This window comes from Oncorhynchus gorbuscha, linkage group LG15 (genome assembly GCF_021184085.1).
Source record: "Oncorhynchus gorbuscha isolate QuinsamMale2020 ecotype Even-year linkage group LG15, OgorEven_v1.0, whole genome shotgun sequence".
Taxonomy (NCBI): domain Eukaryota; kingdom Metazoa; phylum Chordata; class Actinopteri; order Salmoniformes; family Salmonidae; genus Oncorhynchus; species Oncorhynchus gorbuscha.
The window spans coordinates 82,158,403-82,184,805 of record NC_060187.1 but is presented as its reverse complement, the minus strand read 5'-3'; the positions used below and the strand labels follow the sequence as shown (position 1 = coordinate 82,184,805).

Genomic DNA, 26,403 nt, shown 5'->3' with positions numbered 1-26,403 from the left:
CCTGGCTGGTGTCCGCCTGGCTGGTATTCACCTGGCTGGTATTCACCTGGCTGATGTCCACCTGGCTGGTATTCACCTGGCTGGTATTCACCTGGCTGGTGTTCACCTGGCTGGTATTCACCTGGCTGGTATTCACCTGGCTGGTGTTCACCTGGCTGGTATTTACCTGGCTGGTATTCACCTGGCTGGTATTCAACTGGCTGGTGTTCACTTGGCTGGTATTTACCTGGCTGGTATTCACCTGGCTGGTGTCCACCTGGCTGGTGTTCACTTGGCTGGTATTCACCTGGCTGGTGTTCACCTGGCTGGTGTTCACCTGGCTGGTATTCACCTGGCTGGTGTCCACCTGGCTGGTGTTCACTTGGCTGGTATTCACCTGGCTGGTATTCACCTGGCTGGTGTCCACCTGGCTGGTATTTACCTGGCTGGTATTCACCTGGCTGGTGTTCACCTGGCTGGTATTCACCTGACTGGTATTCACCTGGCTGGTGTTCACCTGGCTGGTGTCCGCCTGGCTGGTGTTCACCTGGCTGGTGTTCACCTGGCTGGTATTCACCTGGCTGGTATTCACCTGGCTGGTGTTCACCTGGCTGGTATTCACCTGACTGGTATTCACCTGGCTGGTATTCACCTGGCTGGTATTCACCTGGCTGCCGCTCTGCTGATAAATTCCTATCACAAACCACCTCTTCCTCCTCTCTTCCTCATACTCCTCCATTTAAATTATAATTCAATTCAACTTGAATTATCTCATCTCAGGAGCCATCAAGAAAGGTAATTTACACTTGAACTATTCACTAACCATGCAAACTGTTTAAATAAACCTTTCTCTGTGAATGAGATACTTTTTGTGATGTTGAATTTCTTTGAATAATAATCACTCTGTCTGACTGAGTGATTATTATGATGTTACTCAGTGATTATTATGATGTTACTCAGTGATTATTATGGTGTTACTCAGTGATTATTATGATGTTACTCAGTGATTATTATGATGTTACTCAGTGATTATTATGGTGTTACTCAGTGATTATTATGATGTTACTCAGTGATTATTATGGTGTTACTCAGTGATTATTATGGTGTTACTCAGTGATTATTATGATGTTACTCAGTGATTATTATGGTGTTACTCAGTGATTATTATGATGTTACTCAGTGATTATTATGATGTGATTATTATGATGTTACTCAGTGATTATTATGATGTTACTCAGTGATTATTATGGTGTTACTCAGTGATTATTATGATGTTACTCAGTGATTATTATGATGTGATTATTATGATGTTACTCAGTGATTATTATGATGTTACTCAGTGATTATTATGATGTTACTCAGTGATTATTATGATGTTACTCAGTGATTATTATGGTGTTACTCAGTGATTATTATGATGTTACTCAGTGATTATTATGATGTTACTCAGTGATTATTATGGTGTTACTCAGTGATTATTATGATGTTACTCAGTGATTATTATGGTGTTACTCAGTGATTATTATGGTGTTACTCAGTGATTATTATGATGTTACTCAGTGATTATTATGGTGTTACTCAGTGATTATTATGATGTTACTCAGTGATTATTATGATGTGATTATTATGATGTTACTCAGTGATTATTATGATGTTACTCAGTGATTATTATGGTGTTACTCAGTGATTATTATGATGTTACTCAGTGATTATTATGATGTGATTATTATGATGTTACTCAGTGATTATTATGATGTTACTCAGTGATTATTATGATGTTACTCAGTGATTATTATGATGTTACTCAGTGATTATTATGATGTTACTCAGTGATTATTATGATGTTACTCAGTGATTATTATGATGTTACTCAGTGATTATTATGATGTTACTCAGTGATTATTATGGTGTTACTCAGTGATTATTATGATGTTACTCAGTGATTATTATGATGTTACTCAGTGATTATTATGATGTTACTCAGTGATTATTATGATGTGATGTTACTCAGTGATTATTATGGTGTTACTCAGTGATTATTATGGTGTTACTCAGTGATTATTATGATGTTACTCAGTGATTATTATGATGTTACTCAGTGATTATTATGATGTTACTCAGTGATTATTATGATGTTACTCAGTGATTATTATGATGTTACTCAGTGATTATTATGATGTTACTCAGTGATTATTATGATGTGATTATTATGATGTTACTCAGTGATTATTATGGTGATTATTATGGTGTTACTCAGTGATTATTATGATGTTACTCAGTGATTATTATGATGTGATTATTATGATGTGATTATTATGGTGTTACTCAGTGATTATTATGGTGTTACTCAGTGATTATTATGGTGTTACTCAGTGATTATTATGATATTACTCAGTGATTATTATGGTGTTACTCAGTGATTATTATGATGTTACTCAGTGATTATTATGATGTTACTCAGTGATTATTATGATGTTACTCAGTGATTATTATGATGTTACTCAGTGATTATTATGATGTTACTCAGTGATTATTATGATGTTACTCAGTGATTATTATTATGGATGTTACTCAGTGATTATTATGATGTTACTCAGTGATTATTATGATGTTACTCAGTGATTATTATGATGTTACTCAGTGATTATTATGGTGTTGATTACTCAGTGATTATTATGGTGTTACTCAGTGATTATTATGATGTTACTCAGTGATTATTATGGTGTTACTCAGTGATTATTATGATGTTACTCAGTGATTATTATGGTGTTACTCAGTGATTATTATGATGTTACTCAGTGATTATTATGATGTTACTCAGTGATTATTATGGTGTTACTCAGTGATTATTATGATGTTACTCAGTGATTATTATGGTGTTACTCAGTGATTATTATGATGTTACTCAGTGATTATTATGATGTGATTATTATGATGTTACTCAGTGATTATTATGATGTTACTCAGTGATTATTATGGTGTTACTCAGTGATTATTATGATGTTACTCAGTGATTATTATGATGTGATTATTATGATGTTACTCAGTGATTATTATGATGTTACTCAGTGATTATTATGATGTTACTCAGTGATTATTATGATGTTACTCAGTGATTATTATGGTGTTACTCAGTGATTATTATGATGTTACTCAGTGATTATTATGGTGTTACTCAGTGATTATTATGATGTTACTCAAGTGATTATTATGATGTTACTCAGTGATTATTATGTGTTCAGTGATTATTATGATGTTACTCAGTGATTATTATGATGTTACTCAGTGATTATTATGATGTTACTCAGTGATTATTATGGTGTTACTCAGTGATTATGGTGTTACTCAGTGATTATTATGATGTTACTCAGTGATTATTATGATGTTACTCAGTGATTATTATGATGTTACTCAGTGATTATTATGATGTTACTCAGTGATTATTATGATGTTACTCAGTGATTATTATGATGTTACTCAGTGATTATTATGGTGTTACTCAGTGATTATTATGGTGTTACTCAGTGATTATTATGATGTTACTCAGTGATTATTATGATGTTACTCAGTGATTATTATGATGTTACTCAGTGATTATTATGATGTGATTATTATGATGTTACTCAGTGATTATTATGGTGTTACTCAGTGATTATTATGATGTTACTCAGTGATTATTATGATGTGATTATTATGATGTGATTATTATGGTGTTACTCAGTGATTATTATGGTGTTACTCAGTGATTATTATGGTGTTACTCAGTGATTATTATGATGTTACTCAGTGATTATTATGATGTTACTCAGTGATTATTATGATGTTACTCAGTGATTATTATGATGTTACTCAGTGATTATTATGATGTTACTCAGTGATTATTATGATGTTACTCAGTGATTATTATGATGTTACTCAGTGATTATTATGATGTTACTCAGTGATTATTATGATGTTACTCAGTGATTATTATGATGTTACTCAGTGATTATTATGATGTTACTCAGTGATTATTATGATGTTACTCAGTGATTATTATGATGTTACTCAGTGATTATTATGGTGTTATTCCGTGATTATTATATAGTTACATTCTACAGTCAGGTGTGTCTTGAGCTATTCTGGTGGCCCATTTTGAGACGGTGAAACAATGATTGTCAGAATAATGGCTGCCTGGGCGGATACACTGCCAATCCAGTTCTGGCAGTTTGGCACTTGGCAGCATATACACACGTTGACATGCGCAAATAATACCACTCCTCTTTACCTGGCATTTAAACTGGGCAAGGCCAAGTGCTGAGAGCCATTACCCCACATATATTGTCCCATTAGTCTATGAAAATATGACAACTTTATAATATAGCCCATGCCAGGCCCATCTGGAACATTCTTATATGACAGACATACTATTGGCATTGTTCGGTCACAGGGAGAGAACACATGAAAACGGAGACAGATGTGTGAGAAAGAGAGGACAGGGAAAGAGAGAACACACATGCCCAGGTTCATGTGTTTTCTCAGAGGAGATCAGGTGTAGCTAGCAGCAGGTGTCTCTTACCTGTATGAGGCTGGTCAGGTGGCGCAGTGGCTGTTCAGTGTGTGAGGACCGGAGATTACCAGAGGGAGTGTGTGTGTTCTATTTAACTACCTGGATACTTCCTGCTCCTTCTCTGTTGCTTTGACAACAGCCACAGAGGCAAGACTTTGTTTTCAACCCTCACTCCCTTCTCCCTCCCCTCCAAGTTAACTCCACCTTGTGGGATCTAGGTGAACAGACTATGGTGAGGACTGTGCCTAGACCTCCAATTAATAATAATAGTAACTCTAGCAGCTAGCCCTTTGGTAAACATGGTGATATTTCTGATACCTTGCTGCTTTATATTTACTTACCTTTGAGTCCTTTATCAGACGCTCTTATCCAGAGTGACTTACATGAGTAATTAGGGTTTAGTGCCTTGCTCAAGAGCAATCTATCCATTTTTAACCGAGTTGGCTCAGGGATTCAAACCAGTGACCTTTCGGTTACTGGCCCAACGCTCTTAACCACTAGGCTACCTGCCGACCCTACTTACTAGAGGGCACAAAACAGACCGACTGAAAGGAGAGGTGGAGGAGCTGAAAGGAGAGGTGGAGGAGCTGAAAGGAGAGGTGGAGGAGCTGAAAGGAGAGGTGGATGAGCTTAAAGGAGAGGTGGATAAGCTGAAAGGAGAGGTGGATAAGCTGAAAGGAGAGGTGGATAAGCTGAAAGGAGAGGTGGATAAGATGAAAGGAGAGGTGGATAAGCTGAAAGGAGAGGTGGATAAGCTGAAAGGAGAGGTGGATAAACTGAAAGGAGAGGTGGATAAGCTGAAAGGAGAGGTGGATAAGCTGAAAGGAGAGGTGGATGAGCTTAAAGGAGAGGTGGATAAGCTGAAAGGAGAGGTGGATAAGCTGAAATGAGAGGTGGATAAGCTGAAAGGAGAGGTGGAGGAGCTGAAAGGAGAGGTGGATAAGCTGAAAGGAGAACCAAAGAAAGGAGTGTCACTATGACGGAACAGCAGTTCCTCAAGAACAAGGTGGATGAACTGGGGAGAGAGAGAGAATGCAGCTAACATGAGGCAGCTGAAGAGTGTTGAATTCATCATCAGTTTATTTGAGCCCTATACATCAGATCAAGAGCTCTAGATATTATTCCCATAATTCCAGCCCAAGCAGCTGAACTGTCAGCCATGGGGACCAGAGTGACAGCCAGTGAGAGACAGAGGTGGAGGAACTGAAAGGGGAAGTGGAGGGGCTGAAGAGAGAGAACACAGGTAAGACAAACACAGACTTTCAGAATCTCATTGTATCTAATGTGGTGTGGGAATATGTTCATTTTATGAATGTATCTTTACTCAACATACAGTGACTTTTTGAACTATTCTGTGGTCAGACAGACCAAAGCTTCTCTGCTGGTTTGTCAAACTCAAGATAGGACCTATTGATACTGAGACCCAACTGATCTACACCAAAGTCTTCACCAACATTGGCAACACCTACAACCCACATACAGGTACTGCTGCTACGTATATGACATTAGTAACAGACACCTACAGTCCAGTGACAGGTACTGCTGCTACGTATATGACATTAGTAACAGACACCTACAACCCACATACAGGTACTGCTGCTACGTATATGTGATAGAGGAAAATATAGTTTAGATGATCAATTATGTATACTTTAATGATTAGAACCATTCATGCTAATACTATTATGTTATGATTTGAAAAGTATGGGTTCTTAATTGTACTGTTACTGAAAATGTAAGCAGAAATAAATTGTGTCTGTATCTCCTGGGAAAGTTTTAAGAAGGGATAAGTTTGAAAAACTAACAGATAAGAATGTTTTGGTTGGATTCCATTAGTAGAGAGAAGTATATCCTTTAGGCAGGTTGGAATGTAGTTTATGAGGGGAGTGAAACTATCTCCAGGACCGAATACTACGCCATTGTAAGGCTGGGAGAGGGGGTGTAACTGATGACGTCATTTTATGTCTTCTTTAGATTTAAAATGTAATGTTCTTTGTATTTTGGGTGAGTACTCATCAAGAATAAGTGCTGAACTTGTTTTTAAGACTGGTCTCTTGCTAATTCATGCAAATGATAAACTTACAACTTATCATGAATTAGAAATGAGTGCGAATTGAATTGATTTTGGCAATAAAACATAAAGAGATTAAGAATTCCTCTATCAATAAGAATTCCTCTATCAGTACTGCTGCTACGTATATGACATTAGTAACAGACACCTACAACCCACATACAGGTACTGCTGCTACGTATATGACATTAGTAACAGACACCTACAACCCACATACAGGTACTGCTGCTACGTATATGACATTAGTAACAGACACCTACAACCCACATACAGGTACTGCTGCTATGTATATGACATTAGTAACAGACACCTACAGTCCAGTGACAGGTACTGCTGCTACGTATATGACATTAGTAACAGACACCTACAGTCCAGTGACAGGTACTGCTGCTACGTATATGACATTAGTAACAGACACCTACAGTCCAGTGACAGGTACTGCTGCTACGTATATGACATTAGTAACAGACACCTACAGTCCAGTGACAGGTACTGCTGCTACGTATATGACATTAGTAACAGACACCTACAGCCCAGTGACAGGTACTGCTGCTACGTATATGACATTAGTAACAGACACCTACAACCCACATACAGGTACTGCTGCTACGTATATGACATTAGTAACAGACACCTACAACCCACATACAGGTACTGCTGCTACGTATATGACATTAGTAACAGACACCTACAGTCCAGTGACAGGTACTGCTGCTACGTATATGACATTAGTAACAGACACCTACAACCCACATACAGGTACTGCTGCTACGTATATGACATTAGTAACAGACACCTACAGTCCAGTGACAGGTACTGCTGCTACGTATATGACATTAGTAACAGACACCTACAGTCCAGTGACAGGTACTGCTGATACGTATATGACATTAGTAACAGACACCTACAGTCCAGTGACAGGTACTGCTGCTACGTAGATGACATTAGTAACAGACACCTACAGTCCAGTGACAGATACTGATGCTACGTATATGACATTAGTAACAGACACCTACATCACTAACAGGCTGTTCCAGTGTTCATGAGAGACAGACAGTGTTGATCTCTCCCTCCTTTCCTCTGATGCAGATGTCTTCACAGTCCCATTGATAGGAGTCTACTACTTCAGATTCTCTGGCATGGACGCCTGCACATCGGTATATACGGGTGTATGCTTATTTAAGAATAAGTAGCATGAAATATTGCCAGGAAGGGCATCAGTATGTGTCCAATGCAGTGACTCTGGAGAAGGGGGACTTGATCTACATGTCCCTTCCCTCAGGCTATGGTCTCTAGGAAGATTCAAATCAACGTTGCCCCTTCAGTGGCTTCCTGCTCTTCCCTATGTGAGGCCAGAGAGAACCAAAACAAAAGCTGTGATGAAATCAGATGCTAAATCTGAGTTCAAAGAGCCATGAATTTTCTCATAACGACCCGTCAATTCAACGTGATGTAATAACTAATGACCAGTGTCATCTGTTCTATGTTCTAAATTTGACTTCATTTTCTAGATGACAACAAAAGTATGCAGGGTTCTTGAATGTCCCAGTGATTCCTCTTCCTGTCTGGTCCTCATTACTGATATGTGCTAGTACCTGAAACAGAACATCATCCACATAACACCTCAATGTAACTGTTGAATTGTTTATTCCTTTTTCTCATGACATTTACAAACATTCTGCCAGCATGGAAAAGTCTAAATGAGGGAGATGCTACAGTCTAAAGTCATTCAAGTGTTGTAGGGTATAAGAATGTATTTTACAACCAGATCATTCAGGACAGACAGAACAGAAAACATGGTTGTTACAGCCAGACCTCCGAGCAACAGATTGGATTGGACTGGACTGGACTTTCTCTATATATATATCAGTGGAGGCTGCTGAGGGGAGGAAGGCTCATAATAATGACTGGAATGGAGTGAAATAAAACACATGAAAACCATGTTCTAGATACTAATCCATTCACTCCATTCCAGCCATTATTATTAGCTGTTCTCCCCTCAGCAGGCTCAATTGATATATATATACAGTACCAGTCAAAGGTCTGGACACACCTACTCAGTCAAGGGTTTTTCTTTATTTGTACTGTTTTCTACATTGTAGAATAATAGTGAAGACATCAAAACTATGAAATAACACATATGGAATCATGTAGTAACCAAAAAGGTGTTAACAAATCTAAATATATTTTATATTTGAGATTCTTCAAAGTAGCCACCCTTTGCCTTGATGGCAGCTTTGCACACTCTTGGCATTCTCTCAACCAGCATCATGAGGTAGTCACCTGGAATGCATTTCAATTAACCTCTCTGGGCTAGGGGGCAATATTGTTACGCCTGGATGAAAAGCGTGCCCAAAGTAAACGGCCTGTTACTCAGGCCCAAAAGCTAGGATATGCATATAATTGGATAGATTTGTATAGAAAACACTCAAACGTTTCTAAAACTGTTAAAATAATGTCTGTGAGTATGATATGGCAGGCGAAAACACGAGGAGAAAACACGAGGACAAACCATCCCCCCAAAATTCAGCCCACCACTGATTCCAATGGATGTCATGTTTAATATGAAGGGAAAACCTCCCAGATTGCAGTTCCTAGGGCATCTACTAGATGTCAACAGTCTTTAGAAAGAGTGTCAGGCTTGTTTTTGGAAAAATTAGCTAGAATTTGTAGCTTTTCTAAGTGGCTCCCATTTTCGCTGTAGTGTTTTAACGAGCATGGATGAGAGCGTGTACTTTGTTGTTTATCTCCGGTAAAGACAATAAAGATTCTCCGTTTTAAATTTGATCATTTATGTACGTGTTATCGTACCTGAGGTTTGATTATAAACGTTGTTTGGCTTGTTTGGAGAAGTTTATTGGCAACAATTGGGATTCATTTTGTATGCATTTTGAAGGAGGGAAACCAGTGGATTATTGAATGAAGCGTGCCAGCTAAACTGAGTTTTTGGAGATATAAAGAAGGACTTTATCGAACAAAAGGACCATTTGTGATGTAGCTGGGACCTTTTGGAGTGCCAGCAGAATAATATCTTCAAAAGGTAAGGCATTTATTTTATTGCTATTTCTGAGTTTCGTGGCGCCCCTGCTTGGTTGGAAAATGATTTTAATTATTTTGTGTTCGGGGCGCTGTCCTCAGATAATCGCATGGTGTGCTTTCGCCGTAAAGCCTTTTTGAAATCTGACACAGCAGCTGGATTAACAAGATGCTAAGCTTTTTTCTGATGTATGACACTTGTATTTTCATGAATGCTAAATATGACTATTTCTATCATTTGAATTTCGCGCTCTGCAATTTCACCAGATGTTGTCGAGGTGGGTCGTCCTTTTTGGTAAAAGACCAAGTCCATATTATGGCAAGAACAGCTCAAATAAGCAAAGAGAAACGACAGTCCATCATTACTTTAAGACATGGCTCTCATGAGGACCGCCACAGGAAAGGAAGACCCAGAGTTACTTCTGCTGCAGAGGATAAGTTCATTAGAGTTAACTGCACATCAGACTGCAGCCCAAATAAATGCCTCACAGAGCTCAAGTAACAGACACCTCAACATCAACTGTTCAGAGACTGCGTGAATCAGGCCTTTGTGATCGAATTGCTGCAAATAAACCATTACTAAAGGACACCAATAAGAAGAAGGGACTTGCTTGGGCCAAGAAACACAAGCAATGGACATTAGACTGGCGGAAATCTGTCCTTTGGTCTGATTAGTCCAAATTTGAGATTTTTGGTTCCAACTGCAGTGTCTTTGTGAGAAGCAGAGTTGGTAAACAGATGATCTCTGCATGTGTTGGTCCCTCCGTGAAGCATGGAAGAGGAGGTGTGATAGTGTGGGGGTGCTTTGCTGGTGACACTGTCTGATTTATTTAGAATTCAAGGCACACTTAACCAACATGGCTACCACAGCATTCTGCAGCGATACACCACCCCATCTGGATTAGTGGGACTATCATTTGTTTTTTAACAGTACAATAACTCAACACACCTCCAGACTGTGAAAGGGCTATTTGATCAAGAATGATGGACTGCTGCATCAGATGACCCGGCCTCCACAAATATATTTGTTAAACACGTTGTTGGTTACTACATGATTCCAAATGTGTTATTTCATAGTTTTGATATCTTCACTATTATTAGAAAATAGAAAATAGTAAAAATAAACTTTTGACGCGTACTGTATATATATATCTCCCTCTCTCTCTGTCTCTCACACACACACACACACGTACACACATGCATTCAAGGAAAAATACACACTCTCACACACACATTCAATATACTGTATGAATACTGACAGTCTGAGCCTCGACCCTGTAAGATCTATCTTTTTAGTAATAATCTGTTGAGTATAAATGTATTATTGCCAGTCATAATAATCATAAAAGCTATGAATAAAAAGCTATAAAACAGTATAAATATTCAGCCAGCTCAGATGAGAATGATCAAATAGGTATTATGATTTTAATTCAGGTGGACACACACATCCTAGATCCTCCCATTGACATCAACGCATGATTTACGCTAAATCCTTTCTGTCCATGATGTGTCAATCCCATTCATCTCTATTTTGTCTCAAAATATACAATAGATATGTATACCCTCTTGATTTGTAATACATGTTTGAAGCTTATGAGAGAATCTTCCACAATGTGAGCATTTTGGTTTGGTTTCAAACAATAAGATCTATGTGACGTGCAGGTAGCATGAGTCCTAACAGATAACGTCCACTCATGAGTCATTTAACATGTAACATCCCACTCATGAGTCATTTAACATGTAACATCCCACTCATGAGTCATTTAACAGTTACCAGTTAATGTCCCACTCATGAGTCCTAACAGATAACGTCCACTCATGAGTCATTTAACATGTAACATCACACTCATGAGTCATTTAACTGTTAACGCCCCACTCGTGAGCTCTTTAACAGTTAACGTCCCACTCATGAGTCCTTTAACAGTTAACGTCCCACTCATAAGTCCTTTAACAGTTAACGTCCCACTCATGAGTCCTTTAACAGTTAACGTCCCACTCATGAGTCATTTAACTGTTAACGCCCCACTCGTGAGCTCTTTAACAGTTAACGTCCCACTCATGAGCCCTTTAACAGTTAACGTCCCACTCATAAGTCCTTTAACAGTTAACGTCCCACTCATGAGTCCTTTAACAGTTAACGTCAACACTCATGAGTCCTTTAACAGTTAACGTCCCACTCATGAGTCCTTTAACATGTAACATCACACTCATGAGTCATTTAACAGTTAACGTCCCACTCATGAGTCCTTTAACAGTTAACGTCCCACTCATGAGTCCTTTAACAGTTAACGTCCCACTCATGAGTCCTTTAACATGTAACATCCCACTCATGAGTCATTTAACTGTTAACGTCCCACTCATGAACCCTTTAACAGTTAACGTCCCACTCATGAGTCCTTTAACAGTTAACGTCCCACTCATAAGTCCTTTAACAGTTAACGTCCCACTCATGAGTCCTTTAACAGTTAACGTCCCACTCATGAGTCATTTAACAGTAAATGTCCCACTCATGAGTCATTTAACAGTAAACGTCCCACTCATGAGTCATTTAACAGTAAACGTCCCACTCATGAGTCCTTTAACAGTAAACGTCCCACTCATGAGTCCTTTAACAGTTAACATCCCACTCATGAGTCATTTAACAGTAAACGTCCCACTCATGAGCCCTTTAACAGTTAACATCCCACTCATGAGTCATTTAACAGTAAACATCCCACTCATGAGTCCTTTAACAGTAAACGTCCCACTCATGAGTCCTTTAACAGTAAACGTCCCACTCATGAGTCCTTTAACAGTAAATGTCCCACTCATGAGTCCTTTAACAGTTAACGTCCCACTCATGAGTCCTTTAACAGTTAACGTCCCACTCATGAGTCATTTAACAGTAAACGTCCCACTCATGAGCCCTTTAACAGTTAACATCCCACTCATGAGTCATTTAACAATAAACGTCCCACTCATGAGTCATTTAACAGTTAACGTCCCACTCATGAGTCATTTAACAATAAACGTCCCACTCATGAGTCAATTAACAATAAACGTCCCACTCATGAGTCATTTAACAATAAACGTCCCACTCATGAGTCCTTGTCAGATGCAACACAGCAACAGTTGGAATCACAGAATACATGTATCCTGATGTAACCTGCAGAACGCTTTATAATCCCCTGGATTCCGGGACATTGACATTCTTCTATTCTGCATAATGTACATCATCAACAGTTGCAGACATTACAAATGAAACCTAAACATAAACAAGTAAACACCAAGTTGATGAAGGGTCTTTCCAAATCATTCCACTCCATACTTCTTCAGTTACCTAAATTGGTGGCGCGTGATTGGATGGTAACCCTTCTGTGTGGTGGCTCCTCTGTGCTCCGATTAGCCACCAGCTCCTGCAGCTGCAGTGCCCCTCCACCAATGAAACAAAAGGCCGGGCACACAGGGGCAGAGCAATCCACATGCCCCTCCCACAGGGTGCGCAGCGAGTGGGCGTCGTAGAACGTGACCCGCCCCTTTTCAAAGTCCAGACAAACCCCCAGGCGCGGGGGCAGGGGGGCAGTAGGAGGGCCATGGTTGTTCCCATGGGTACTGTGGTGTAAGTTTGCTGCCCCCTGGGGTAAGAGGACCTTGCCCATGCCCATGGTGAGGAAGCAGAAGGGAGGGGAGGAGTCTGGGGAATCCTCAGCCCCACTGTCATGGCCACTGTCTGGGTCATAGCTGGAGAGAGGGAAGGGGTCAGGGAGAGAGAGGGGAGGGGGAGAGAGAGGAGGGGGATGGGGAGTGAGGAAGAGGGAGGACGGGGGAGACTGAGTTTACTTGGTTAGTTTTAGTGTCACCGGAGCCACTTCTACCTCCCTCTGTCCCCCTCCCTCTACCTCCCTCTGTCCCCCTACCTCTACCTCCATCTGTCCCCCTTCCTCTACCTCCCTCTGTCCCCCTACCTCTACCTCCCTCTGTCCCCCTACCTCTACCTCCCTCTGTCCCCCTACCTCTACCTCCCTCTGTCCCCCTACCTCTACCTCCCTCTGTCCCCCTACCTCTACCTCCCTCTGTCCCCCTACCTCTACCTCCCTCTGTCCCCCTACCTCTAACTCCCTCTGTCCCCCTACCTCTACCTCCTTCTGTCCCCCTACCTCTACCTCCCTCTGTCCCCCTACCTCTACCTCCCTCTGTCCCCCCTACCTCTACCTCCCTCTTTCCCCCTACCTTTACCTCCCTCTGTCCCCCCGACCTCTACCTCCCTCTGTCCCCCTACCTCTACCTCCCTCTGTCCCCCTACCTCTACCTCCCTCTGTCCCCCTACCTCTACCTCCCTCTGCCCCCTACCTTTACCTCCCTCTGTCCCCCCTACCTCTACCTCCCTCTGTCCCCCCTACCTCTACCTCCCTCTGTCCCCCTACCTCTACCTCCCTCTGTCCCCACTACCTCTACCTCCCTCTGTCCCCCTACCTCTACCTCCCTCTGTCCCCCTACCTCTACCTCCTTCTGTCCCCCTACCTCTACCTCCCTCTGTCCCCCTACCTCTACCTCCCTCTGTCCCCCTACCTCTACCTCCCTCTTTCCCCCTACCTTTACCTCCCTCTGTCCCCCGACCTCTACCTCCCTCTGTCCCCCTACCATTACCTCCCTCTGTCCCCCCTACCTCTACCTCCCTCTGTCCCCCTACCTCTACCTCCCTCTGTCCCCCTACCTCTACCTCCCTCTGTCCCCCTACCTCTACCTCCCTCTGTCCCCCCTACCTCTACCTCCCTCTGTCCCCCTACCTCTACCTCCCTCTGTCCCCCCTACCTCTACCTCCCTCTGTCCCTCTACCTCTACCTCCCTCTGTCCCCCTACCTCTACCTCCCTCTGTCCCCCTCCCTCTACCTCCCTCTGTCCCTCCCCCCTCCCTCTCCATCCCTCCCTCTACCTCGCTCTCCATCCCTCCCTCTACCTCCCTCTCTCCTCTCTCACCGGGGGCTGGCCATGTCCTGGGGAAGGTGGAACCACTCCTGGAGCTTGGCCTCCTGTCCAACTCCCACCTGAGGAATGCAGATAGAAAAAATGGCAAATTAAATTGAGTAAATTACACACACCCAAGCACATATGCGCGCACACACACACACACACACACACACACACACACACACACACACACACACACACACACACACACACACACACACACACACACACACACACACACACACACACACACACACACACACATCTTTATTTCTCACTTTGACCAGGTAGGAGCCGGGCTCCACCGAGCATGCCCAGTAGTGCCTTCCCTGGGTGATGGCCAGGTCGCCTATGAGGAGGTCAGAGGTCAGGTGACAGGAAGTGAGGGAGCGGTCAGCGGCCTGCAGAAGGGAGAGGCCGGGCACACTGCGGGCATACGTCTGTCCTTTACCCAGAGCCAGTCGGTCAGCATGCAAACCCCAGCGAGAGTCCAGAGAGAAACACAACACTGACGGAGGAGGGAGAGGAGGAGAGGGAGAGGGGGAGGAGGAGGAGAGGGGGAGGAGAGGGAGAGGGGGAGGAGGAGGGAGAGGAGGGGGAGGAGGGAGAGGGAGGAGAGGGAGAGGGAGAGGAGAGGGAGGAGGAGGAGAGGGGGAGGAGGAGGAGAGGGAGAGTAGAGGGAGAGGAGGAGGAGAGGGAGAAGAGAGGGAGAGGGGGAGGAGAAGGAGAGGGGGAGGAGGAGGAGGAGAGGGAGAGGGGGAGGAGGAGGAGAGGAGAGGGAGAGGGGGAGGAGAAGAGGGGGAGGAGGAGGAGAGGGGAGGAGAGGGAGAGGGGGAGGAGAGGAGGGGGAGAAGGAGGAGAGGGAGAGGAGGAGAGGGAGAGGGGGAGGAGAAGAGGGGGAGGAGAGGGAGAGGGGGAGGAGAAGAGGGGGAGGAGGAGGAGAGGAAGAGGGGAGGAGAAGGAGAGGGGGAGGAGAAGAGGGGGAGGAGGAGAGGGGGAAGAGAGGAGGGGGAGGAGGAGGAGGAGAGGAGAGGGGGAGGAGAAGAGGGGGGAGGAGAGGAGGGGGAGGAGGAGAGGGGGAGGGGGAGGAGAGGGGAGGGGGAGGAGGAGGGGGAGGGGGAGGAGAAGAGGGGAGGAGAGGAGGGGAGGAGAAGGGGAGGGGAGAGGAGGGGGAGGAGGAGGAGAGGGGGAGGAGAAGGGAGTGGGAGGAGGAGGAGAGGGGAGGAGGAGAGGGAGAGGGGAGGAGGAGGGGAGAGGGAGAGGAGAGGGAGAGGGGGAGGAGAAGAGGGGGAGGAGAGGGAGAGGGGGAGGAGAGGGAGAGGAGGAGAGGGAGAGGGGAGGAGAGGAGGGGGAGGAGGAGAGGGGGAGGAGAAGGAGAGGGGGAGGAGAAGAGGGGGAGTAGAGGGAGAGGAGGAGAGGGAGAGGAGGAGAGGAGGAGAGGGAGAGGAGGAGAGGCAGAGGGGGAGGAGGAGGAGAGGGAGAGGAGGAGGAGGAGAGGGGGAGGAGGAGAGGGAGAGGAGGAGAGGGAGAGGGGAGGAGGAGGAGGAGAGGGGGAGGAGGAGAAGAGGGGGAATAGAGGGAGAGGAGGAGAGGGAGAGGAAGAGAGGGGGAGGAGGAGGGAGAGGATGAGAGGGAGAGGGAGAGGAGGAGGAGGAGGAGAGGGGGAGGAGGGAGAGGGGAGGAGGAGGAGAGGGGGAGGAGGAGAGGGAGAGGAGGAGAGGGAGAGGAGGAGAGGGAGAGGGGGAGGAGGAGGAGAGGGGGAGGAGGAGAAGAGGGGGAATAGAGGGAGAGGAGGAGAGGGAGAGGGGGAGGAGGAGGAGAGGTGGAGGAGGTAGAGGAGGAGAGGGGGAGGAGGACGAGAGGGGGAGGAGGAGAGGGAGAGGAGGAGAGGGAGAGGGGGAGAGGGAGGGGGGGGAGGAGGAGGAGAGGGAGAGGGGGAGAAGAGGGGGAGTAGAGGGAGAGGAGGAGAGGGAGAGGGGGACGAGGAGGAGAGGGGGAGGAGGGAGAGGGGGAGGGAGAGGAGGAGAGGGAGAGGGGGAGGAGGAGAGGGAGAGGGAGAGGAGGGGGAGAAGGAGTGGAGGAGGATAGGGAGAGGAGAGGGAGAGGGGGAGGGGAGGAGGAGGAGAGGGGGAGTAGAGGGAGAGGAGGAGAGGGAGAGGAGGAGAGGGGGAGGAGGAGAGGGAGAGGAGGAGAGGGGGAGGAGGGGGAGAGGAGGAGAGAGAGAGGAGGAGAGCGAGAGGGAGAGGAGGAGGAGAGGGGGAGGAGAGGAGGAGGAGAGGGAGAGGAGGAGGGAGAGGAGGATAGGGAGAGGGAGAGGAGAGGGAGAGGGGGAGGAGGAGGAGAGGGGGAGTAGAGGGAGAGGAGAGGGAGAGGAGGAGAGGGGAGGAGAGGGAGAGGGGGAGGAGAGGGAGAGGAGGAGAGGGAGAGGAGCAGAGGAGCAGACCTGCTTACATCTACAGGAAACTGATGTATTCTGGAGGAATAAATACACCACAGGAAAGAGAGGGAACGAAGAGAATAAATCCACCCCAGGAAAGAGAGGGAACGAGGAGAATAAATACACCCCAGGAAAGAGAGGGAACGAGGAGAATAAATACACCCCAGGAAAGAGAGGGAACGAGGAGAATAAATACACCCCAGGAAAGAGACGGAACGAGGAGAGCAGGAAATAAGAGAGAGAGAGTTCTGAAGAGGGAGAGAAACCTGGCCCAATACAGGTACGACTGCTGATCACTGATCTGGTTTTGAGAAATTAATCAACTAATCTCCTTTAGTAAGCCACATGAACACTTAATAACACAGGAGACTGGGGGAGTGTTTATACAGAATGGACAGTGTGAGGACAGAGAGGGAGAGATGTTGATGAAGAGAGAGAGAGAGAGAGAGAGGTAGGAGAAGGACAGAGAGGGAGAAATGTTGATGAAGAGAGAGAGGTAGGAGAAGGACAGAGAGGGAGAGATGTTGATAAAAGAGAGAGAGAGAGAGAGAGAGAGAGAGAGAGAGGTAGGAGAAGGACAGAGAGGAAGAAATGTTGATGAAGAGAGAGAGAGAGGTAGGAGAAGGACAGAGAGGGAGAAATGTTGATGAAGAGAGAGAGAGAGAGAGGTAGGAGAAGGACAGAGAGGGAGAAATGTTGATAAAGAGAGAGAGAGAGAGAGAGAGAGAGAGAGGTAGGAGAAGGACAGAGAGGGAGAGATGTTGATAAAGAGAGAGAGAGGTAGGAGAAGGACAGAGAGGGAGAGATGTTGATAAAGAGAGAGAGAGAGAGAGAGAGAGAGAGAGAGAGAGAGAGAGAGAGAGAGGAGAGAACGACAGAGAGGGGGAGATGTTGATGAAGAGAGAGAGAGAGAGGTAGGAGAAGGACAGAGAGGGAGAGATGTTGATAGAGAGAGAGAGAGAGAGGTAGGAGAAGGACAGAGAGGGAGAGATGTTGATAGAGAGAGAGAGAGAGAGAGAGGTAGGAGAAGGACAGAGATGGAGAGATGTTGATAAAGAGAGAGAGAGAGGTAGGAGAAGGACAGAGAGGGAGAGATGTTGATAGAGAGAGGAGAGAGAGGTAGGAGAAGGACAGAGAGGGAGAGATGTTGATAAAGAGAGAGAGAGAGGTAGGAGAAGGACAGAGAGGGAGAAATGTTGATAAAGAGAGAGAGAGAGGTAGGAGAAGGACAGAGAGGGAGAGATGCCGATAAAGAGAGAGAGAGAGAGGTAGGAGAAAGACAGAGAGGGAGAGATGTTGATAGAGAGAGAGAGAGAGAGAGTAGGAGAAGAGACAGAGAGAGGAGAGAGATGTTGATAGAGGTAGGAGAAGGAGAGAGAGAGGTAGGAGAAGGACAGAGAAGGACAGAGAGGGAGAGATGTTGATAAAGATAGAGAGAGAGGTAGGAGAAGGAGAGAGGGAGAGATGTTGATAAAGAGAGAGAGGTAGGAGAAGGACAGAGAGGGAGAGATGTTGATAAAGAGAGAGAGAGAGGTAGGAGAAGGACAGAGAGGGAGAGATGTTGATAAAAGAGAGAGAGAGAGAGGTAGGAGAAGGACAGAGGGAGAGATGTTGATAAAGAGAGAGAGAGAGGTAGGAGAAGGACAGAGAGGGAGAGATGTTGATAAAGGACAGAGAGGGAGAGATGTTGATAGGAGAGGTAGGAGAAGGACAGAGAGGGAGAGATGTTGATAAAGAGAGAGAGAGAGGTAGGAGAAGGACAGAGAGGGAGAGATGTTGATAAAGAGAAGAGAGAGAGAGAGGTAGGAGAAGGACAGAGAGGGAGAGATATTGATAAAGAGAGAGAGGTAGGAGAAGGACAGAGAGGGAGAGATATTGATAAAGAGAGAGAGAGTTAGGAGAAGGACAGAGAGGGAGAGATGTTGATAAAGAGAGAGAGAGGTAGGAGAAGGACAGAGAGGGAGAGATGTTGATAAAGAGAGAGAGAGGTAGGAGAAGGACAGAGAGGGAGAGATGTTGATAAAGAGAGAGAGGTAGGAGAAGGACAGAGAGGGAGAGATGTTGATAAAGAGAGAGAGGTAGGAGAAGGACAGAGAGGGAGAGAGTTGATTAGGAGAAGGACAGAGAGGGAGAGATGTTGATAAAGAGAGAGAGAGAGGTAGGAGAAGGACAGAGAGGGAAAGATGTTGATAAAGAGAGAGAGGTAGGAGAAGGAGAGAGAGAGAGAGAGGTAGGAGAAGGACAGAGAGGAGAGATATTGATAAAGAGAGAGAGAGGTAGGAGAAGGACAGAGAGGGAGAGATATTGATAAAGAGAGAGAGAGGTAGGAGAAGGACAAAGAGGGAGAGATGTTGATAAAGAGAGAGAGAGAGAGAGGTAGGAGAAGGACAGAGAGGGAGAGATATTGATAGAGAGAGAGAGAGAGAGGGGTAGGAGAAGGACAGAGAGGGGGAGATGTTGATAAAGAGAGAGAGAGAGAGGTAGGAGAAGGACAGAGAGGGAGAGATGTTGATAGAGAGAGAGAGAGAGAGAGAGGTAGGAGAAGGACAGAGAGGGAGAGATGTTGATAGAGAGAGAGAGGTAGGAGAAGGACAGAGAGGGAGAGATATTGATAGAGAGAAGAGACAGAGAAGGACAGAGAGGTGGAGATGTTGATGAAAGAGAGAGAGAGGTAGGAGAAGGACAGAGAGGGAGAGATATTGATAAAGAGAGAGAGAGAGAGAGAGAGAGAGAGAGAGAGAGAGAGAGAGACAGAGAGAGAGATGTTAGAGAGAGAGGAGGAGAAGAGAGGAGAGATGTTGATGAAGAGAGAGAGAGAGGTAGGAGAAGGACAGAGAGGGAGAGATGTTGATGAAGAGAGAGAGAGAGAGAGGTAGGAGAAGGACAGAGAGGGAGAGATGTTGATAAAGAGAGAGAGAGAGGTAGGAGAAGGACAGAGAGGGAGAGATGTTGATAAAAAGAGAGAGAGAGAAGGTAGGAGAAATGTTGAGAGAGAGAGAGGTAGGAGAGGGATAAGGGAGAGATGAGAGAGAGAGAGAAGAGAAAGACAGAGAGGGAGAGATGTTGATAGAGAGAGAGAGAGAGAGAGATGTTGAGAGAGAGAGAGAGAGAGAGAGAGAGAGAGAGAGAGAGAGAGAGAGAGAGAGAGATTGAGAGAGAGAGAGAGAGAGAGAGGTAGGAGAAGGACAGAGAGGGAGAGATGTTGATAAAGAGAGAGAGAGGTAGGAGAAGGACAGAGAGGGAGAGATGTTGATAAAGAGAGAGAGAGAGAGGTAGGAGAAGGACAGAGAGGGAGAGATGTTGATAAAGAGAGAGAGAGGTAGGAGAAGGATAGAGAGGGAGAGGTGTTGATAAAGAGAGAGAGGTAGGAGAAGGACAGAGAGGGAGAGATGTTGATAAAGAGAGAGAGAGAGGTAGGAGAAGGACAGAGAGGGAGAGATGTTGATAAAGAGAGAGAGAGAGGTAGGAGAAGGACAGAGAGGGAGAGATGTTGATAAAGAGAGAGAGAGAGAGAGGTAGGAGAAGGACAGAGGGAGAGATGTTGATAAAGAGAGAGAGAGAGGTAGGAGAAGGACAGAGGGAGAGATGTTGATAAAGAGAGAGAGGTAGGAGAAGGACAGAGAGGGAGAGATGTTGATAAAGAGAGAGAGAGAGAGGTAGGAGAAGGACAGAGAGGGAGAGATGTTGATAAAGAGAGAGAGAGAGAGGTAGGAGAAGGACAGAGAGGGAGAGATGTTGATAAAGAGAGAGAGAGGGAGAGAGAGGTAGGAGAAGGACAGAGAGGGAGATATATTGATAAAGAGAGAGAGGTAGGAGAAGGACAGAGAGGGAGAGATATTGATAAAGAGAGAGAGAGAGTTAGGAGAAGGACAGAGAGGGAGAGATGTTGATAAAGAGAGAGAGAGGTAGGAGAAGGACAGAGAGGGAGAGATATTGATAAAGAGAGAGAGAGGTAGGAGAAGGACAGAGAGGGAGAGATGTTGATAAAGAGAGAGAGGGGTAGGAGAAGGACAGAGAGGGAGAGATATTGATAAAGAGAGAGAGGTAGGAGAAGGACAGAGAGGGAGAGATGTTGATTAAGAGAGAGAGAGAGGTAGGAGAAGGACAGAGAGGGAGAGATGTTGATAAAGAGAGAGAGAGAGGTAGGAGAAGGACAGAGAGGGAAAGATGTTGATAAAGAGAGAGAGAGAGAGAGAGAGAGAGAGAGAGAGAGAGAGAGAGAGAGAGAGAGAGAGAGAGAGAGAGAGAGAGAGAGAGAGAGAGAGAGAGAGAGAGAGAGAGAGAGGTAGGAGAAGGACAGAGAGGGAGAGATATTGATAAAGAGAGAGAGATAGGAGAAGGACAGAGAGGGAGAGATATTGATAAAGAGAGAGAGGTAGGAGAAGGACAAAGAGGGAGAGATGTTGATAAAGAGAGAGAGAGAGAGAAGAGAAGGACAGAGAGGGAGAGATATTGATAGAGAGAGAGAGAGAGAGGGGTAGGAGAAGGACAGAGAGGGGGAGATGTTGATGAGAGAGATGGAGAAGGACAGAGAGGGAGAGATGTTGATGAGAGAGAGGAGGTGGAGAAGGACAGAGAGGGAGAGATGTTGGAGAGAGAGAGGTAGGAGAAGGACAGAGAGGGAGAGATATTGATAGAGAGAGAGAGAGAGGGGTAGGAGAAGGACAGAGAGGTGGAGATGTTGATGAAGAGAGAGAGAGAGGTAGGAGAAGGACAGAGAGGGAGAGATATTGATAAAGAGAGAGAGAGAGAGAGAGAGAGAGAGAGAGAGAGAGAGAGAGAGAGGTAGGAGAAGGACAGAGAGGGAGAGATGTTGATGAAGAGAGAGAGAGAGGTAGGAGAAGGACAGAGAGGGAGAGATGTTGATGAAGAGAGAGAGAGAGAGAGGTAGGAGAAGGACAGAGAGGGAGAAATGTTGATAGAGAGAGAGAGAGAGGTAGGAGAAGGACAAGGGAGTGGGATGGTAAGATTCTTCTGAGATGAATCAAGTGTTAGCAAGGTGAAAGAGAGGAAGGAGAGATAGGGAGATAAAGGGATGGAGGATGGAGAGAGGATGGAAGATGGAGAGATAGGGAGATAAAGGGATGGAGGATGGAGAGAGGATGGAAGATGGAGAGAGGATGGGGTGATGGAGAGAGGATGGACAGATGGAGAGAGGATGGACGGATGGAGAGAGGATGGAGAGAGGATGGACGGATGGAGAGAGGATGGACGGATGGAGAGAGGATGGACGGATGGAGAGAGGATGGACGGATGGAGAGAGGGCCGGGCGGTGGAGAGAGAATGGAGGGATGGAGAGAGGATGGAGGGATGGAGAGAGGGCTGGGGGTGGAGCTGGGTTACAGAACAGAGGGAGTGGGTTATGCAGAGAGAAGATGAGGTATTGAGAAGGTGAAGGGATAGATTGGGACAAAAGAGGTATTGACTTTGTTAAACAATTGCCCAACAATAATTGTATCATGAATTGCATACGTATGTGTCTGTGTGTGTGTCTCACCTGGTGCGGGTGGTGTGTGCAGGTAAACCTCTTCGCTGTACTCTCCAAACCCCGCCTTATTGCTTCCTTTCACCCTTAACACGTACACACTGTCCATCTCCAGCCTGTCAATCACAGCACTAGTCCCGCCCACCTCCTCCAGGCGTTGCCACACCAGTGGAGCATTGGGATTCCTGACCTCTCCTCCCCAACCTGCCTCGGTCAATCCCATTCGCCGCTGAAACTCCACGGAGAAGTGCCAGGCAGGGGCGGAGTCCTGGGGGAGTCGCCAGCACAGGAACAGCTGGTCATAGGCCAGCGTGCGCTGAGTGTCAATCACAGGAGCCAATGGGGCTGTAGCAGGGGCGGGGCAGAGAAGAAAAGGGAGTTATATTGGTGGATGGGATGAGTTAGCTTTCAGATCTAACCTCTTACACGGACGGACCTCTTATATATCCCATGCTGCTGATGAGTTTCACTTCTCTGGAGGCGTCCATGTGGAAGTGTCTGAAGGAGGGATCAGCCGAGAGAGAGAAACACTGCAGATTCTCTATGGCTTTCACCAGCCTGAAGAGAGACGAAGAGGGAGAGTCAGAGACAGAGAAAAAGAGAGAAAGAGCGAGAGAGAAAATAGAAACGGGGAGAGAGAAAATATAGAGGGGGGCGGGGCTGGTAAGTGTTAAGAGTTGATATTGCACCTGTTATTTACCCACGGTGTGTGTGTGCGCGTGCGCATGTGTGTCTTGCATCTACCACCCGTACCTGTTGTGGGTGATTCGTGCGGCCTGTACGAAGCAGGGTTGGTCGGTCTCTTTGAGCAGCTCCTGTGTGTAGGCCATTAAACCGCTGTGCTCCTGCAGACCCCTCCTCTCAGACACCTGGGCCGCCAGGGCCTCCCCCTTCCTCAGCCGGGCCCCCTCCAGGGCCAGGGTCAACGCTCCCTGTCGCTCCACTAGAGACGCCCCCAGCTCCCTCACAGACTGGGACAACTGCTCCCTCGCCAACGCACTGTTCAACTAGAGAGGGAGTTGAGAGGGGGTTTAAGGGGATGTGGTAGAGGGAGAGAGAGGGGGGGAGAAGGGAGAGGGTATAGGGAGAGTGAGAGGGAGAGAGTGTGGGGGAGGGGGTAGAGGGAGAGAGAGAGGGAGAGAGTGTGGGGGAGGGGAGAAGAAGGGAGAGGGTAGAGGGAGAGAGAGAGGGAGAGAGTGTGGGGGAGGGGAGAAGAAGAGAGAGAGGGAGAGAGTGTGGGGGAGGGAGAAGAAGGGAGGGGGTAGAGGGAGAGAGAGAGGGAGAGAGTGTGGGGGAGGGGAGAAGATGGGAGAGGGTAGAGGGAGAGAGAGAGGGAGAGAGTGTGGGGGAGGGGAGAAGAAGGGAGAGGGTAGAGGGAGAGAGAGAGGGAGAGAGTGTGGGGGAGGGGAGAAGAAGGGAGAGGGTAGAAGGAGGGAAAGAAGAGCATGAAGGTTATACTGTGATGGAGAGAAAGAGGCAATCGAAGGATAGAGGGAAGAAAGTAGTGGATTGGACAAAAGAGAGACAACAAGGATGGAGAGAGAGTTTACCTCCATGTGTGTGATGGCACTCTCCAGCTGAGTTATCTGAGCCTTTACTGTGTCCTGATTGGCCAAAATGTAGTTGATCTCCTTGGTAATTTTGTCCTCAGGTGTTAAGAGAGATAGATGACAATATCAGCAAGCAAACATGTAGCTTCATGGTTTGATAGATAGATAGATAGATAGATAGATAGATAGATAGATAGATAGATAGATAGATAGATAGATAGATAGATAGATAGATAGATACCTTTAGTGCCTGGCAGGCCTGTGCGATGGGCGCCACCTTGTGGCCGTGGTGGACTCTGTGGAGCTTACAGACAGGACACAGCAGCCTCTGGCAGGAGCGACAGTACCACAACAACCTCTCCTGCTCATGCTCCAGACACGTTAGGACCTAATAGGGGAGAACGGGGGAGAGGAGACAGGGCAAGAGGAGAGAAGGAGGAGAGAGGAGAGGGGAGGAGGGGGAGAGGGTTGAGGGGGAGAGGAGGGGAAAGGAGAGGGCAGGAGCGGAGACGAGTGAAGGAGGGGGAGAGGAGGGGAGAGGAGAGGGGAGGGGGAAGAGGAGAGGGGAGGGGGAGGAGGGGAGAGGGGAAGAGGGGGAGAGGGCAGGAGCAGAGACGAGGGAAGGAGGGGGAGAGGATGGGAGAGGAGAGGGGAGGGGGAGGAGGGGAGAGGGGAAGAGGGGGAGAGGGCAGGAGCGGAGAGGGGAGGGTTGAGGGGAGAGGAGGGGAAAGGAGAGGGGAGGAGGGGAGAGGAGAGGGTTGAGGGGGAGAGGAGGGGAAAGGAGAGGGGAGGGTTGAGGGGGAGAGGAGGGGAAAGGAGAGGGGAGGAGGGGAGAGGAGAGGGTTGAGGGGGAGAGGAGGGGAAAGGAGAGGGGAGGGTTGAGGGGGAGAGGAGGGGAAAGGAGAGGGGAGGAGGGGAGAGGAGAGGGCAGGAGTGGAGACGAGGAGAGGAGGGGAGAGGGGGAAGAGGAGAGGGGAGGAGGAGAGGAGAGGAGAGGAGAGGAGAGGAGAGGAGAGGAGAGGAGGAGAGGAGAGGAGAGGAGAGGAGAGGAGAGGAGAGGAGAGGAGAGGAGAGGAGAGGAGAGGAGAGGAGAGGAGAGGAGAGGAGAGGAGAGGAGGAAGACAGGTACAGTAGAGGTGTGGATACAGGAGGAGAGAGGAAGAAGATATAACAGGAGGAGGAAGAAAAGGAGGTCACCAGCCAAACTCACAGAGAGTCACTGTAGAGGGAACACGTGAAGGAGAAAGAGAGAGAGACTGTAGAGGAAACACGTGAAGGAGAGAGAGAGAGGGACTGTAGAGGAAACAGGTGAAGGAGAGAGAGAGAGGGACTGTAGAGGAAACAGGTGAAGGAGAGAGAGAGGTACAGTAGAGGAAACAGGTGGAGAGAGAGAGAGGTACTGTAGAGGAAACAGGTGAAGGAGAGAGAGAGGTACAGTAGAGGAAACAGGTGAAGGAGAGAGAGAGGTACTGTAGAGGAAACAGGTGAAGGAGAGAGAGAGAGAGAGGGACTGTAGAGGAAACAGGTGAAGGAGAGAGAGAGGTACTGTAGAGGAAACAGGTGAAGGAGAGAGAGAGGTACTGTAGAGGAAACACGTGAAGGAGAGAGAGAGAGGGACTGTAGAAGAAACAGGTGAAGGAGAGAGAGAGGTACAGTAGAGGAAACAGGTGAAGGAGAGAGAGAGGTACAGTAGAGGAAACAGGTGAAGGAGAGAGAGAGGTACTGTAGAGGAAACAGGTGAAGGAGAGAGAGAGGTACAGTAGAGGAAACAGGTGAAGGAGAGAGAGAGGTACTGTAGAGGAAACAGGTGAAGGAGAGAGAGAGGTATAGTAGAGGAAACAGGTGAAGGAGAGAGAGAGGTACAGTAGAGGAAACAGGTGAATGAGAGAGAGAGGTACTGTAGAGGAAACAGGTGAAAGAGAGAGAGAGAGGGACTGTAAAGGAAACAGGTGAAGGAGAGAGAGAGGTACTGTAGAGGAAACAGGTGAAGGAGAGAGAGAGGTACAGTAGAGGAAACAGCTGGAGAGAGAGAGAGGTACTGTAGAGAAAACAGGTGAAGGAGAGAGAGAGGTACAGTAGAGGAAACAGGTGAAGGAGAGAGAGAGGTACAGTAGAGGAAACAGGTGAAGGAGAGAGAGAGGTACTGTAGAGGAAACAGGTGAAGGAGAGAGAGAGGTACAGTAGAGGAAACAGGTGAAGGAGAGAGAGAGGTACTGTAGAGGAAACAGGTGAAGGAGAGAGAGAGGTATAGTAGAGGAAACAGGTGAAGGAGAGAGAGAGGTACAGTAGAGGAAACAGGTGAAGGAGAGAGAGAGGTACTGTAGAGGAAACAGGTGAAAGAGAGAGAGA

General features: G+C 46.5%; 2 protein-coding genes across 3 annotated transcripts in view; both read right to left on the bottom strand.

The window, feature by feature from the left end:
- The window catches only part of LOC123996708 (extracellular matrix-binding protein ebh-like), a 2,350-nt gene extending 1,355 nt beyond the window's left edge, over positions 1-995 (bottom strand). Inside the window, exon 1 of the mRNA XM_046300326.1 lies at positions 1-995. This exon is cut by the window's left edge and continues 809 nt beyond it. Within this exon, the coding sequence (XP_046156282.1) occupies positions 1-718 (718 nt within the window). The 5' untranslated portion in view covers positions 719-995.
- Positions 996-10,517: 9,522 nt separating this feature from the next.
- LOC123998223 (tripartite motif-containing protein 46-like) overlaps positions 10,518-26,403 on the bottom strand; it is a 47,907-nt gene continuing 32,021 nt past the window's right edge. Inside the window, exons 5-12 of one of the 2 annotated variants that reach the window (XM_046303255.1) lie at positions 24,296-24,442; positions 24,055-24,150; positions 23,258-23,511; positions 22,941-23,062; positions 22,517-22,849; positions 14,861-15,090; positions 14,592-14,659; positions 10,518-13,355 (exon numbers count right to left, since the gene is read on the bottom strand). In XM_046303255.1, the coding sequence (XP_046159211.1) occupies positions 12,947-13,355; positions 14,592-14,659; positions 14,861-15,090; positions 22,517-22,849; positions 22,941-23,062; positions 23,258-23,511; positions 24,055-24,150; positions 24,296-24,442 (1,659 nt within the window). In that variant the 3' untranslated portion in view covers positions 10,518-12,946. The remainder of the gene's footprint in view (positions 13,356-14,591; positions 14,660-14,860; positions 15,091-22,516; positions 22,850-22,940; positions 23,063-23,257; positions 23,512-24,054; positions 24,151-24,295; positions 24,443-26,403) is intronic. The other variant, XM_046303257.1, reaches the window with a different exon arrangement.